This window comes from Lutjanus erythropterus, chromosome 11 (genome assembly GCF_056507025.1).
Source record: "Lutjanus erythropterus isolate fLutEry1 chromosome 11, fLutEry1.hap2, whole genome shotgun sequence".
NCBI classification, from domain to species: domain Eukaryota; kingdom Metazoa; phylum Chordata; class Actinopteri; order Lutjaniformes; family Lutjanidae; genus Lutjanus; species Lutjanus erythropterus.
In genome coordinates this window covers 32,413,196-32,427,653 of record NC_139327.1, presented here as the reverse complement: position 1 = coordinate 32,427,653, position 14,458 = coordinate 32,413,196, and the positions used below count along the sequence as shown (strand labels likewise).

The 14,458-nt window shown below is 39.1% G+C and overlaps 1 protein-coding gene across 2 annotated transcripts in view; it reads right to left on the bottom strand.

The window, feature by feature from the left end:
- Positions 1-14,458, bottom strand: part of gria4b (glutamate receptor, ionotropic, AMPA 4b) — a 172,371-nt gene that overhangs the window by 42,408 nt on the left and 115,505 nt on the right. For both annotated transcript variants that reach the window (XM_084729992.1, XM_084729993.1), the window contains exon 10: positions 3,398-3,604. In XM_084729992.1, coding sequence (XP_084586118.1) covers positions 3,398-3,604 — 207 coding nt within the window. The remainder of the gene's footprint in view (positions 1-3,397; positions 3,605-14,458) is intronic.

Sequence of the window (14,458 nt, the reverse complement as noted above, 5' to 3'; positions counted from 1 at the left end):
CACAGTGCTTGTTAAAGAGATGAAAATGGCAGAGAACACAGCTGCACTTTTTATTCCGGTGCTTTTGACCAACCTGGTTAGTCTTTACACACACAGAGCAGTGCAGTGTACTGCTTGATCAGTCCTGACACATCCTGAACTGTGTCTCTGCTCGCACTCGCTGCAGTCGACTTCATAGTGACTCACCGCAGCACCAAAGAGGCGCAGGAGAGAAAAATGCCACTATGTGAAAATGCCACTTAGCTCATCACAAAAAAAAGGCTGAGAAAACTGTGGTTTCTCTTTTTTGTCTCAACTTTATCTGAAACAAACTGTTGTTTCTGCTCATGTAAATATAAAACACATCATTCCCTCCACAGAGGAGGATGTTTTCTGGGGAAAACTGGATAAAAGTTGAATAACTAACTTCTGTAGTCTTCATCAGTGACAAAGAGGAAAAAACGTTTGGCTTGTTAATCAAAACTCTAAGTTTAACTGAACCTAAATCCAATTTATATTCAGTGTAAGTGATAAATCCAGGCAAAGGGGCAGTTAGGGAGGCGAAGGCGGAGCAACCGGCAGGCACAATACCGTGAAACTTTTTTCCTATGTGACGCACAACTAACATGGACAAGAGGCTGATCCTGCTGTTTGTGCGTTTCCTGACCGAATAATATGAGATGTGTTTTCTTTTTGGATATCTAATTGTGACAGGTGGTTGTATGTAGGTTTTTGGCCGACGTTTGCTGTCCCCTCTGCCTGGTACTGTGTACCAACACTGAATCATTTAGTGGTAGAGTTCCAGACTGTACCAGTCTACTTTCACCTCCTGCATAAGGCTGTTTTTGTCCTCAAAAAAACATTCACAGACAAGAATACAAACATTTCTCTCTTTCCTCGCTTTGTCGTCCTTTCAGGGCATGAAATCCCAACGTCGTCCCACACCGCAGGCTTGCATCCACTTCAATCCCACAGCAAGGTCAGCAGCACAAAGACACCTCAACCCCCAAATCAGATCGTCACCTCAGAGATTCTTTAACAAGCTCCACACCTCCGCTTTCCCTCTTTAACCCCTCCTGAAGATCAGCTCTAATGCCGTGCTAATTCCCTTCTTCCTGTGAGTATTAATACCAGCAGACACTGCGAGCCTGCATACAGCTTTATCTCAGATGGGTTTAATTATCTACACAGCAAACAACACACGGGATCTGAGCTTCAGACGGGGATTAAAACTCTGCAGATCAAGAAATACTGTCTGTGCAAAGACTTTTTGTCCAGTTTAAATTAACAGTCTGCACATAAAACATATAGAGTGTTTTATACATTATAGAATCTTTTTTAACAAACTGTAAATTATTAAATAGTGCACCAGGGCCATTATTCATCTGTTATTTTTTTTGTAAGAGCTCTTCCTGATCTGCTCCTGTTTTCATCTGCTGCTGATGTAAACTGAACACTTCCTCCATGTTTACAAGTTCTCTTGATAGATTCAATATAATGTACATTTCCTCGGCACTGTTTCCATCACAACAACAGTCACTAACTTTGTTGCTCTGAGTTTCTCCTCTCTGACAGAAATATTGTTTTTATTCACTTATTTCCAGTCACTTCCTTTTTCCCCGTTGTAGTTGAGTAACTTAAACAGCATAATCTTGGTTGTTCCTGGTCAAATTTTAATCTGAAACATCTCTGGGTAGTGTTGGCTTGACTTACTGACAATAAAAAATGCAAAAAAGTAGAAGGAATTTCAACTAATTAGTGAATGAAAACAATACATTTGTTAAAATAAGAGCTGGAAATTGGTGAGTACGATGCGACTCTGTTGTACTGATGGAACTAGTGCTATGAAAATACTTAACCTTTACAGCAGCTGGTGCACATCATTTTAAAACAAGACGATGTTTTTCTCTTTCAGTCAGGATTTAGTTAAAACGCTGGATTAATGCAGGATGGAAACCAGTAGCACAATATTCCGTTTTTTGCCCTTATTCTGTTTACATGCCTATTGGAAATGAATATTCCTTTAATATTCCCATTTACATGCAGCTGTGCATACTGATTATGGATGTTTTTTTCTGTCAAAATAGTATTTTTTTCAAGTTTTCCTGCCTCTTTCATTCATTTAATCACCTTTTTTAAAAGGTCAGCATTGCGATATTTGTGCATATCCAAAAACATGATGACATCAAATTATTAAAATAATTAAAACGTAGGTGTCGTTCTCTCTCTGATCATTAATGTGAGTTTTTCTTTTTTTGCACATATCTCTACCTCAGTCCTGCAAACTGCTGGCTATTTGTTTTGTTTACAGCACAGAGCAGAAGAGGTTGTGTGACATAAACTGCTGCAAAAACCCCAACTGAGACGCATATTAGACACATATAGAATTTGCTGTTTACATGTCAGAATAATGCTCCTAAAACCAGAATAATACCAGCATATCCCACGTGTTAATCAGAATATGCTACATTCAGAATAAGACCTAATTCAGAATATCCGACCAGGATACGCTGTTTATATCACCTGTGTCCAATTCAGAATATTGCCATATTCTGAATATTAGTGGAAACTAGTGTGCATGCAAATGCAGCCACTGACTATTGATTTAATACTGAATTGAAAATATTTATTACTTGACTGGACAGGCATGCAGAGCCAGAGCTCAGGGTTATATTTTATTATTTTCGACATTTTAGATTTTCTACAATGTTTTATTTATTTTATTCTTAATATTCATAATATTCACTTATGTTAAGATTCAACAGGAAATATTATATTCAATAAATACTGCTGTATCTCATTCTGTTCTCAGTAGATCTACTTATCTACTCAACTGAAAGTCTAGTTCCACTTAGGCCGACAGCCGGGACAGGGAGGACTGTAGTGGGAGCACTGGGCGATTGTGTGGCACACGGTTCGCTTCTCATAATATTTTTGCTGATGTTCCTATAATTTTCAGTAGAAAACACCAGTGCTACTCGTGGAGAGAGTTAGTCTGAAGCCCTAAAGTCCACATTGTGCAACTTTATCGTGATTTTCACAAGGTTTTGAGGCTAAGTTATGATGAGAAACTGTTCTATTTATTATATTTTACTTTTATGGGCTCTCTTCTTACAGCTTGAATGAATGGAGTCGACTCTGATGACTAATTTCGAGCAGTTTTCAGCTTTAAGAAAGCTGAAAATCATTTTTTCTGTCAGCAAAGCTGCTGTACTAATTTATTGTAAGAACTAACAGATTAGAAGAAGACACATTATTGTCTCTAATTATCATCATGAATCTTACTGACAGCGTAGAATTAAAGTCTGAATGAGATGAGTCAGCTTCAATGAAAAGCTCATTTCTGTCCACAGAGTGCTTTATGCAACTGGGGAGACGAACTTCCCGTCATTCAGAGAGTGAAAACTGAAGTTCTTACCCCGTACACCAGCTCCCCGACCATGCCGTTCCAGATCTTCGTCTCTGGGTCCCGGGCGCCGTACTTCCCGTCGGGAACGATGGAGATTTTGTACTTGATGCCGATGTGTTTGGCGATCTCGGAGGCCAGGTCCACGCAGTATCCCTCGTACTGGTCGTTGCCCTCGTACATCTCCCAGTTCTTCTTAAGCATCACATAGGGACCCTCCTACACAAGGGACCATAACCAGTGAACCAAACCGTCAGACAAGACAGACACACGGACATGAGAGCTCGCACAATGATGCACTGACGAACAACAGAATGAACAAACGGAAGCTGCAGCTCATTAATACAAACCAGGGTTTCAAAGTTAAAGGTACCCTGTGGAGGTTTCCACCACTAGGAGCGTTATGGAGCAATGTTTTGATGAGCGGGCCTCTGTTTTTTATCTGCATATCATGCACAATCATGCAGGTGAAGCAATAAACATTCTGCTGGTTGATGGTTTGATGCTATTTCACTGATTGATATTTGTTGGCAGTGACACCCTGTGAAACATCGAAACGCAGCAGAAGAAGATTTTTAGCTAACAGAGATGGATGTAAACAATGTACAGTGGGCTTTAAATGTTTTTTAAGTCAGTCATTTGATAGTTTTGTTAGGCCTCAAGGATACACACGATGAATTATAATGAGGAACGTTTAAAGCTGAACAAAAGTATCATTCTGTTTTACCATAAAGTGATTCAATCGGTTTGAGAGAAAACTAAACTTCTGTTCCTTTGGGGACTTTGGCCAATCACAGGTCAGCAAGATAACTGATTGTTGAGTGCCTTGATATTATGATATGATATTATCAAATGCTTCATTAAAACTGCACTGCAGATGTAAATCTTAAATGTGCAGAATTTCATCCAATGAAAAATAATCCATAAATCAAGACTTTGGTATTATCATTGAACAATATGATGCAGCTGGTTACCTAAATTAAAGGTCGCTAATTTGGAATATAGCACATTTTCCACTAAAATTAAGATAATGTGAGGAACATCGGCATTAATGAGAATGTGGACTGTGTTGATTCAAAAGCTTTGCAGCTGGAAACAAAACATGATGCCATAATTGCTAAATTTATCCAAATTGAAACAGAATCTGACAGTGACTGAAATTTAGAATTTCAACAGTTTAAAGGGAAGCTCCATCATTTTTTGAGTTTTGTTCATATAATTTTGTAGCTTCCCAGTAGAGTTCCTCATGTATTCAAATCCAAACATTAAAAATTTAAAAGTAAAAATGTGTTAATGTCAGAATGTTATTTTCTCAAACCCTTCTAAAAACATTTTCCCACACATCCATTTCTGCATGATGACGCTGCTACATATAAAGAGAAGTGAAGAGAATCATCGCCGTAACCCACATCAACCCCTTTTGCTGTCAGCTCTTTGAAGTTTCCATTTGAAAAACTTGGAAAAGAACACAGATGGAGTCGCTCTTTAACCTATAACTTCTGCTCATTGTTGGCAGTGGGCGTAACTTTAATTTTAAGCTCAGCAATTGGATGTTCCTCATTGGATGCACCTCAGGGGTCATAGTCCTTATTTTTTTTATATACACAGGTCATGCACCCTTGTCTTTATTATCAGAGAACCACATATTTTCTAACACATTTGTTCCTTTTTCATGCTGATGATTAAACCAGGAGAATATCATGTCCAAGTAAAAAACTGCATAGTGCAGCTTTAAATGTAATGACTTTGAACTGACTTTAACCCAGCTGCTGGGTTGCGAGGCTTTTTTTTTTTTTTTTTTTTTTTTCTTGCTGAAGATAATTTAGTGTACAACAGAAGGAGATGCATGTGTAATCATAATGACAGCCTAATGCTGCATATACAGAGCACAGACTGGAGTTTAGGCTGGAAGAGGAGAAAAAAAAATCATCAAAGTGTTAATGTGGAAGCATGATACAGGGAGACTCAAAGAGAAGGGAGGAAAGTATGACTAAGCAGAAACAGAGGCAGACATAAAGCTGAAGGGAAGTGAGAAATGAGCTGCAGTCAGACTGAATGACTTAATACCTAAAACGAGCCTGACTCGACTCGAACACTTAAAGTAATCAGAGGCAGCTAGACATCAGTCTGCACTGTGACCAGCGGTAGGTTATAGATCATTAGATCCGCTGCGTTGCTCAGAAAAGTGATCTAAATGTAAACCTCGTATGGTTCCTGCGCTCATATTTCCAAACAAATTACTTTTGACATGGAAGGAAGTCGATTGCATTTTGAGAACGGGAGCAATTTATTCCTGAGATGTGTTTGCCTGACATTGCCCCGGGCCGCAGCAAGGTAACCAAAGACTCCTCGGTGGGGAGGGAATGCAAATGCTCGGCTGAGCCTGCGGCACAACAAAATGTTAATGTACAACATAATGATACCACAATTTAGCCGTTTCATGTCAAAATAAGACACACATAATCTGAAATATATGTTTCGCAGCTGCTTTTGCATAAATGTCAAATGGTATTTCAGCTCAGCCCTTACAGAATTTACATAACACATTTTCTTTAACTGGTTGTGGGTTATAATGCCTCCCGATGTGTTAATAAGTGAATTAAAATGAGTTTATAAGCTTATTACGAAAGGTTTTGCCATCAACTATAAAGCATCCATCATGCTGTACTTTTGCACACTGAAATTATTGCAGCTGATCATAATAAATATACAGTAACACGATCAAAATGCTTAAGGCAGGGCCAGATTAACCTGCTGTGGGCAGCCCTGAGGCAACACTGAGCTCTGTAACCAGTCACACAGCAGATCGACCATGGCAGCTTCATTATATTCTGGTTACAGCCTCAGAAACCAACCAACATCCTGTCCTAGAGTCCCATAATACCAGGTGCTAGATTTGGACATTTTGAGACACATTTCTATACAGTGGTTCAGTCTGTTTATTTTCTTTTACATCCAAATTTTGTTTCAAGTTATGATCCTTAAGCTGTTCATGAACTCAAACCCCAGTTTCTGATACTATATTTTTGGTATTTACATTCAGAAATAATTACCTCTCTGTATGGTAGCTTTGTTTTCTAGTGGCGGGGTCCGCCACTGCCACATGGGATTCAAATATCCTTCCTACTCGCAAAAGATTCATGGCATTATTGACCACGTGCAGGCACAGCTGTATTGGCTGCACTATAAACCATATTTGCATAACAATGACTGCTGCCAAGTCAACCAATGTTGAAATCTTAAGTCTTAAATCTTTGCTGTTGTTGAATGTTTATTTAATTTGATTTTAATTTAATTTGACCTTTAATTAATAAAGAAGAACCCTTGTTTGCACATTTGCCTCAGTCTTCCCTTCTTCCTTTTTCCCCTGGTTACTTTTAACTATTGTTACACAGCCCTCATCCCCCAGCCCAAACTTTGGGGTCGTAACAGCAAGTAAAACATGGGGCTCACTGTTGGTTGGTAGTGGAGTTTAATGTGGCGCTGAACTAAAAAAAGAGGAACAAGCAGTCGAATCTTCGTATTGAACGGCCAAATGGACAGTAATGCACATTCAACCGACAAAACAGCTCTTGTGTTTATTTGTAGAGCGGGGAAGTGAGATCCGATCACAAGTGGTCACTTGAGATGCATCTGGAGACACACTGTGATGCCAGGCGTGAACAGGCTCACACAGACCCGATCCAAGGACGCTGAGAAAAATCTGAATCTTATGAATCTCATCTCATCTTATGAACACCACTTCAAGTTAAGTAAGATGTTTTCTTTTAATGATAATTCTCTAAATTTGCAGAAAACTGCTGAAAATTAGATTTCATGAGACTCTTTTAATTAATCGGGACCGTTTTAATAATGAAGACCTAGTTTATAAGTTGATCTTTGCAGATGTGTATCAGAGGGAAAATCAGCTCTAGTTCATGTGATCTGTGATGGCGGGGTGTTTGACAGCCGGAGGAGCGGAGGGAGTGGCTGAGATAAAGGATGCAGTCAGTGTTTCTGGCATGAGAAGAGAGTAGAGCTTCAGAGGTCTTCACAGCAAAGGCCAGTGTGGCTGACAGGCCGGTCAATAATCCCGACCACACTGCTTCACTCACTGCCTAATGAGACTAATTAACATGCCATTAAAAGCACACACACACGCACACACACACTGTAGGGCCCGCTTGATGTCATAAATCCATACATGCAAACACATCAGAACTGTTAGACTGTCTAAAATCTGCCTGTTTGGTTTTGTGTGCGCCTTTGTGCATTTTGTAAGATATGCAATATGAGCAGTAATAAGTAGCACAGCGATGCTCCATTTTCTACAATAACTTGACCACAAAAACACAATTTCACGAAGCAAACACATTGTATTGCTTCTCAGTAACTGACTAATTTCTGGGTCTCAATCATTAGGAGCCACTTGAGGCATTAATTACATTTTTATTTGATATAATTTGGTTGTATGACAGTGAAAAGGGGCAGGACACTGAGAGCACAAATAGAGAAAATATGTGTTCACTGCTTTTTGTTTTTTTTTTTCACATGGAGTGCACTCGACTGGCTGCTGTAGAGGGACAAAAAGCCTTGTCGAGGGTTTCGGATCACCTAAGTGCTTTAATGAATGTCACTATTGTTGCTTCTGTGCCTCGACCTCATAGACAACCTGCACACTCACAGCGGCCTCTGCTTGCAACAATATAAATGAGCGTAAGTAAAATTCAGGCCTCAAATTTAGCTAGCTCAGGTGGGTGTAGTCGGGTTGGGCCTGACAGGCACCGCTGAGGGCTGGATTTGAGTCCCAGCAGAACCGTTTCTTGCCATATGTGGATGATGCGGTTGCATATGGCCCCCCAAGCAGGGGCCCCCCGAGAGCAGGGAAGCTATGTCACATCGTGTCACTACGTTTTTCACGTGAGCACATCTTGCAAGAATGACAGCGGTCTAAAATAAGTAACCTGTATTCATTCAGTTTGGAAATTGTATCATGGAACAATGACGAGTTTGAATATATTATTAATAACGGGGTCGATCCGGAAACTCTGCTGGCTCTGTTGTGTTTTCTGTGGCCCGGATCCCCCATGAATGGTATTGTCTTGCACCCGTCTACGCCTGTCACTCTCAATGTGATTTTGTTGTGAAAAATTAGTCAGTGCAATCATGCAACCCATAATGCATCACATTTCTAGCAGCTAGAGGAGTGATATTCTATTGTTCATGCATTCATATTGAAATTCTGATACTGACTCGAGCCCCACCACTGTATAGATAAGCCCCAGACAGTCATTATATATGTTCATTCTGTGTAACTCATTAAATTTATTTTATTTATTATCTCTTGAGGAGAAAGGCATATTTTTGTTTGGTGGCATATTGCCACATCCACATTTCTCTATATCAGGAAATATTTAGCATAAAAACCGAAAGAAAGCCGTGAAGTATTATTATAATCAGACAGAATCAGGGTTGCAGCAGTGTGCATGGGAGTTTAATTGTGTGTAGATCATAACCGCTGTGAAACAATCAGGAAATAAAGTTTTTTTTTGCAAGTATTAATGAAAATTATTAGTATTATTATTATTTAGTTTTTTTTTATATAGAGGACTACATTCATTAAACGCAACACAAAATTCTTAGCATAAAAACAAATCATGACATTTGTGATACGACCCTAAAATCAGGGGGGGAAAAAACAAAGGAAATCAACCATAAAAATGCATCCGAGAAATCTATTGAAGCCTTTTTTAATGAAAAAGGTTTTGAGATTCTTTGCATTTAGTTAAAAGGTGTGCTTCAACACTCTCTAAGACTGACATTTGAAGGTATGGACTGAAGCAGTTCTACATTTATTTGCAGAATATGAACAAATTCAGGTAAGAAAATGTTGCTGAATCCCAGATTTGCGCGTGAAAACGTTTATGCGCACAGCTCAGGTGCAAATGTGTGTCCTGGCAGCTGCTATGACCTGGATTCTCTGTCTTTAAACAGAGGATTGTGGTTACAGTAGTACAAAAACCTCACAAGATTCTCGTCAGGAGAAGCCCCAGGGTATGTTTTATTAACATTCTGCATTGGAAAAGAGCTGCTATTTGACTTTAAATCAGTCAGAAAACAAAACTGACGCTGATTTCTCTGCTGTGAATACAGTAGAAGACAGATCTGTACACTGAAACCAGAGGGAAACTGAAATGTTTGATGGCAAAGAGACGTATTTCCCATCACGTTTCCTTACAAGTTGGTAAGACACGGAGGCAGCGTTGATGTGATAAAACACTGAGACACTTCATCAAGTTTATGCTAAACAAACATTACTCTCACCAACATTAAAGCGGGTGTGAAAGGCAGCCGTCACAATGTAACTACAATATCATGCTGCAGAAAAGCGTGATGGATATGAACGGGGATGATTATGAGAGCATTAGTCTTTCTAAGCTGTTTTAAAGCTTCGACTGAGTGTGTAAATGTACTATACGCTGGAGCAGGTGACAGATTTAGAGCAAACAGGAATCCAGTGAGACATAATGTATATTCACACTCTGGCACTGCCTCACTTTAAAGTTCAGGGTCCATAAATCTTCTGCAGAAATTACAAATTCAAACCAAGGATGGGGTTCAAGCTGTGATTGGCCACACAAACACACCGGGCATGACAATGTATGAGTCTAACACACACAAACAGGTGTAGTGGGAGCTTGTTTATGTCAGTAAACAGACACTGTGCTGTTAGGACCCATTTTAGCCTCAATGGGTGTCCATCCAAAAGCACCGTCCTTAAAAAGAGACAGTGTCTTTTCCCTCCATTTGCATTTCATTTTCCTCCTGAAGGGCTCCATTACGGCTCTGAGTGGCTCCATTTCTTGTTCACTTTTCTGAACAGGGCGTCCATTAACAAAGGTGCCGTGTGTCTCCTCTCGCCCAGAGTCTTTAGGGCTTCATTTTGGCTCGGGTTGTTGTGTCCATCACTCTGCCATTAAGGGCTTTCATATCCTGCTCTCGTCCAACTGGGGGCTCAGTTTCTTAAAATGGGGTTCCTCATCAGGGGCTGAAAAGAGGGAGGATTGTGCTGAGCTGTGACTCTCCATTCCCACCTCCTTCCCTCCTCCTCCTCCTCCTCCTCCACTCAGCTGCTACATGTACGCTCAACATCTGGCTGCTTTACTCTACTCAGCCGTGTCAGAGTCACTGCTGCAGCCAGAGATTCACATGCCATGCAAAGGCCATTCATTTCAATCATGTGTAAAATGCTCTTTTATGAACTCTTTATCTGTGCAATAAGAACAAAAACCTCAGTAACGGCAGCTGGATAAGGAGCTGTTTGAGATGTTTATTGGTGCAATAAAAGAAAATCTACGTGATGGTAGTTGATTCGGGAGTTGTATGACGGTATATTGAAGTTTCTACTGGAGTAATAAAAAGAAAGCCCCTTTCTTTAAGTCTCCTTATGAGAGGTGGGACCAGGTCGTTGTTTTGCAAGTCATAAGTAAGTCTCAAGTCCCAAGTCAAGACTGGCAAGTCCCAAGTCCCAGCTTTCAGTGCTAAAGAAGTCATAATGTGCTTTTCACCAAATGTAATTTCATATTAACAACAGAGCCTTAACTCACCATTCTCTGTACAACTTTAAATGTTGAAATGGGTCTGTAATTTTTGACCTGCATGTTTTGCATACTGCAATTTCTTTTTTTGTCAGTTTTTTATGCAAACAAAATTATCTTTGGTATAATTTTTTCAACTGAAGCTCAATAACGTAATTCTCTTCTGACTGGATGCTGTCAGATTGGTTCAAACTAGGGTTTATTCCTGGGAAATTTCTGGAATAGCCATTCAACCCATGTTCCAGTTCCAGGGAAATATAAACTGTAAAACCGTGGGAAATGTTTCTAAAACCTTCAGAACATGTGGAAATATATTTTGAAATTAGTACAACACAACTTCTGCCACACGTTTTATGTGGAAATACTTCAAAAGATTAAACAATCAAGAAAGTGTGCGATCTGAACGAGGAATCAAATGCGCTGGACGTTCAACGAGCGTTTTGCTGTGACATTTGGAATCTCAGTCAAAAACATTTCAGGGTGAAATACTGACAGAGATGGCAGCACACAGACAGATTTACCTTCAGCAGTTGGCTGTGGCAAAATGCTCTCCTCACTCAAAAAAGACAAAATCTCCTAAAGAATCCATCAGAAATCTCATACCAGGTGAGTGGGAGCTTTTTTTTTTTAAATTTTTTTTAGAGCTTTGCTTTTCAATTTTAAGTGATCACTGATTTTATTTACTATATCTGACATCGCAGCAGGCACGGTGCCTTCACAGCCTTCTGCTGGAGTCACAGCAGCTTCTGAACATAAACAGAATATGGAAAAAAAAATGTCTGAGCTCAATAGGATGACACTGAAAACACCAAATAACTCGCTTTAATGACTGTCATTGATAAAGAATTGTAAAATATCACTTCCTTGATGCTCTTCAGTCAGACAGCGAAAGATCAAAAAGCCATAAACTTGGCATTTCATCCTCACAGCTGCAGAAGTTCAAGCTGCACGCCCCGATTATTTTCATTACAATGTAGGTTAAAGCTTCTTCTGCCTCAGTAATCATTGATAGCACCAGATAATCCACTGAAGTGAATCAGGTGTGGAACCGACATTTCTCCCAGTCACACACAGTGTTGCCTGAGATGTGTTTTGACGGTAGCTGAAATTCTGCCTTAAAAACAAGAGCATTTCCCGAGATGGTGTGCCTCTGGTCTTGGGATATATCACGTCTTATATTCAGGAAAAATGTTAATCTCTTGTTTAAACAAAGTGGATTTGGGGAATTGAGTGTCGACTCGCTGAGAAACAATAACTTAAACATTACCTGATTCGAGTTCAAGTCAACTTATTGGTGTTCAAGTCCAACTTGGTTCCAAGTCTGTTCTGATTTTGCCCAGTCAAGTCTAAAGTCATCAGATTTATTGCTCATGTATCGACTCAAGTCCTTGTCACTGTGACTTTAGTCCACACCTCTGCTCTGTGTTGTTTTACTGTTGTAACAAAGCCTGCGTTATCCCTGAAATTCCCGCTCAGTCATGGTGCACAACATAAAGTCCTGAAGTGCTGAAATCTGAGCGTTGCATTAGAATATGCGCCTTTAAAAACTCTATCAGTCCACCGTTGGATATTATACATCCTAGGAAATAGCCAATATTCAAGGAGTCGTGTGATGAAATTGTTTTTTTTGGCTGCTACATTGTGTTTCCTTGCCGCACCTGCATTCTGGTCTGTTGAGGCTACTAATGGTGGATAATTGGCACCTCTACCTTTTCAATGATGGATATTTCCCAGTGAGAATGATGAGTGTTTGTGTATGACGTAGGAGAAAAGCCCTCACTCTTTGCTTTAAATGCTGGAAACAAACTTTAATACTAATGATGTTTTACAAAGCTAAAAAATTCAAACTTTGGTTTCGATTTAGCACAGTATATCTTAGGGATGGGTGATAACAAACTTTTTAAATTTGATACGATACTTATACTTTTTGCTGAAATTTTTAGCGACACTGATAATGTTTAAAATGGGTATGTAATTTTTCAAAATAAAAAAGACCGAATTACACATACTGCTGATTAATAACCAATGTTGGGAAAGTTACTGAAATTTAGTAATTAGTTCTCTGTGAAAATTGAATTACTTTACCAAATACTTCATATAAAAGTATTTAGTTACTAGGGAAAGTAACTTTTGTGCTATTTTTAAATGTCTGCGTTAATTCTCTTATTAATACACACACAGTCATATTATTTTAGTGACCACTGTCAAATTATTTATCTATCATTGTACCCATTATCACTGACAGAAGTTATTAATACTCCCCACCACCAGAGGGCAGCAACGACTAGTGTTCCCTGTAAACTACACTTCTGTTGTCTGTGGGTTTGACTGTGGGATTTAGTAGAAGAAGACCTACAGGAAGATGGATATGCTAACCAAGTGTTTCTACAGTGGTTAATAAATAAATATGTGATGAACAGTTTATATTTAACTTCAATGAAAAATAAATTTACACTGCCTGAACTGTTTGTGTCACTGTTAAAGTCACTGTGTTTGTCTGCTGTGCTCTGCAGTTTCAGGTACGACAACAGTAACAAGTAATGATCCCATTTGAATTTCAGTAATTGTAACTGCATCACTAATTTGAATAAGTAATTATTTACTTGTGTAGCTACTGCCAAATGTAGTGTAATTAGTGTTATAGTGTTGGTGACTCCAAACTCAGGATATCGTCAGTGTTGAAGGAGTTAAGTGTGGCTACATGTGGACCCTTGAGTTTCGACTATTTTGTCACATCACACATCTTGTTGCTGCTCCTGTGTTCTGGTCTGTTGAGGCTTCTAATGGTGGATAATTGGCATCTCTGCCGTTTCAATTATAAATTTGTCCCAGCGAGAATGTCGAGTGTTTGTTTGTAATCACAGAGAAGACCTCGCTCTTTGCTCTAAAAGCCGGCAACAAAACTTTACAACACTGTAACACATCACACAGGAATCTAACGGAATCAACTAATCTTTTCTCATTAACTTTAACTTAAATACACATGAAATAACTACTAAATAAATACTTAAAATTTGACTGGAAATAGTGAGTTGAATGAATGTTCTGTGCAGAGTTGAATCAACCCATTCGATTAAGTTTGTAAAGAAACACGATCAGCATATGAGCAGACTTCCCAGCATGCATTTTGTGAGAGTTAAAACTCTCATGAGACCTTTTTTGATAGCTTGAAGAAAACATTACAAAATTACCTCAACTTGTCACTTCAGATTCACTCAACTGATGATTTTAAGGCAGTCCGGGTATTAACTTTTTTTTTAAGTTAAAACATTTTTTAACAGTTTACTAATGATGTTAAACTTAACTAAAATCGATGACAACAAATACAGTATCAAACAAGAAAAATTACCCACAAATATTAAGTTAAACAGTGCTAAAGTGCAAATACTGAGAATACAGTAGAAATACGTGTACAAGAGAGAAGTGGTGCAGGATAAGCAGGTTGTTGTGGATGCAGTTTTTGATGCTGGAGGTAAGATGTAAGATGTATGTGAAG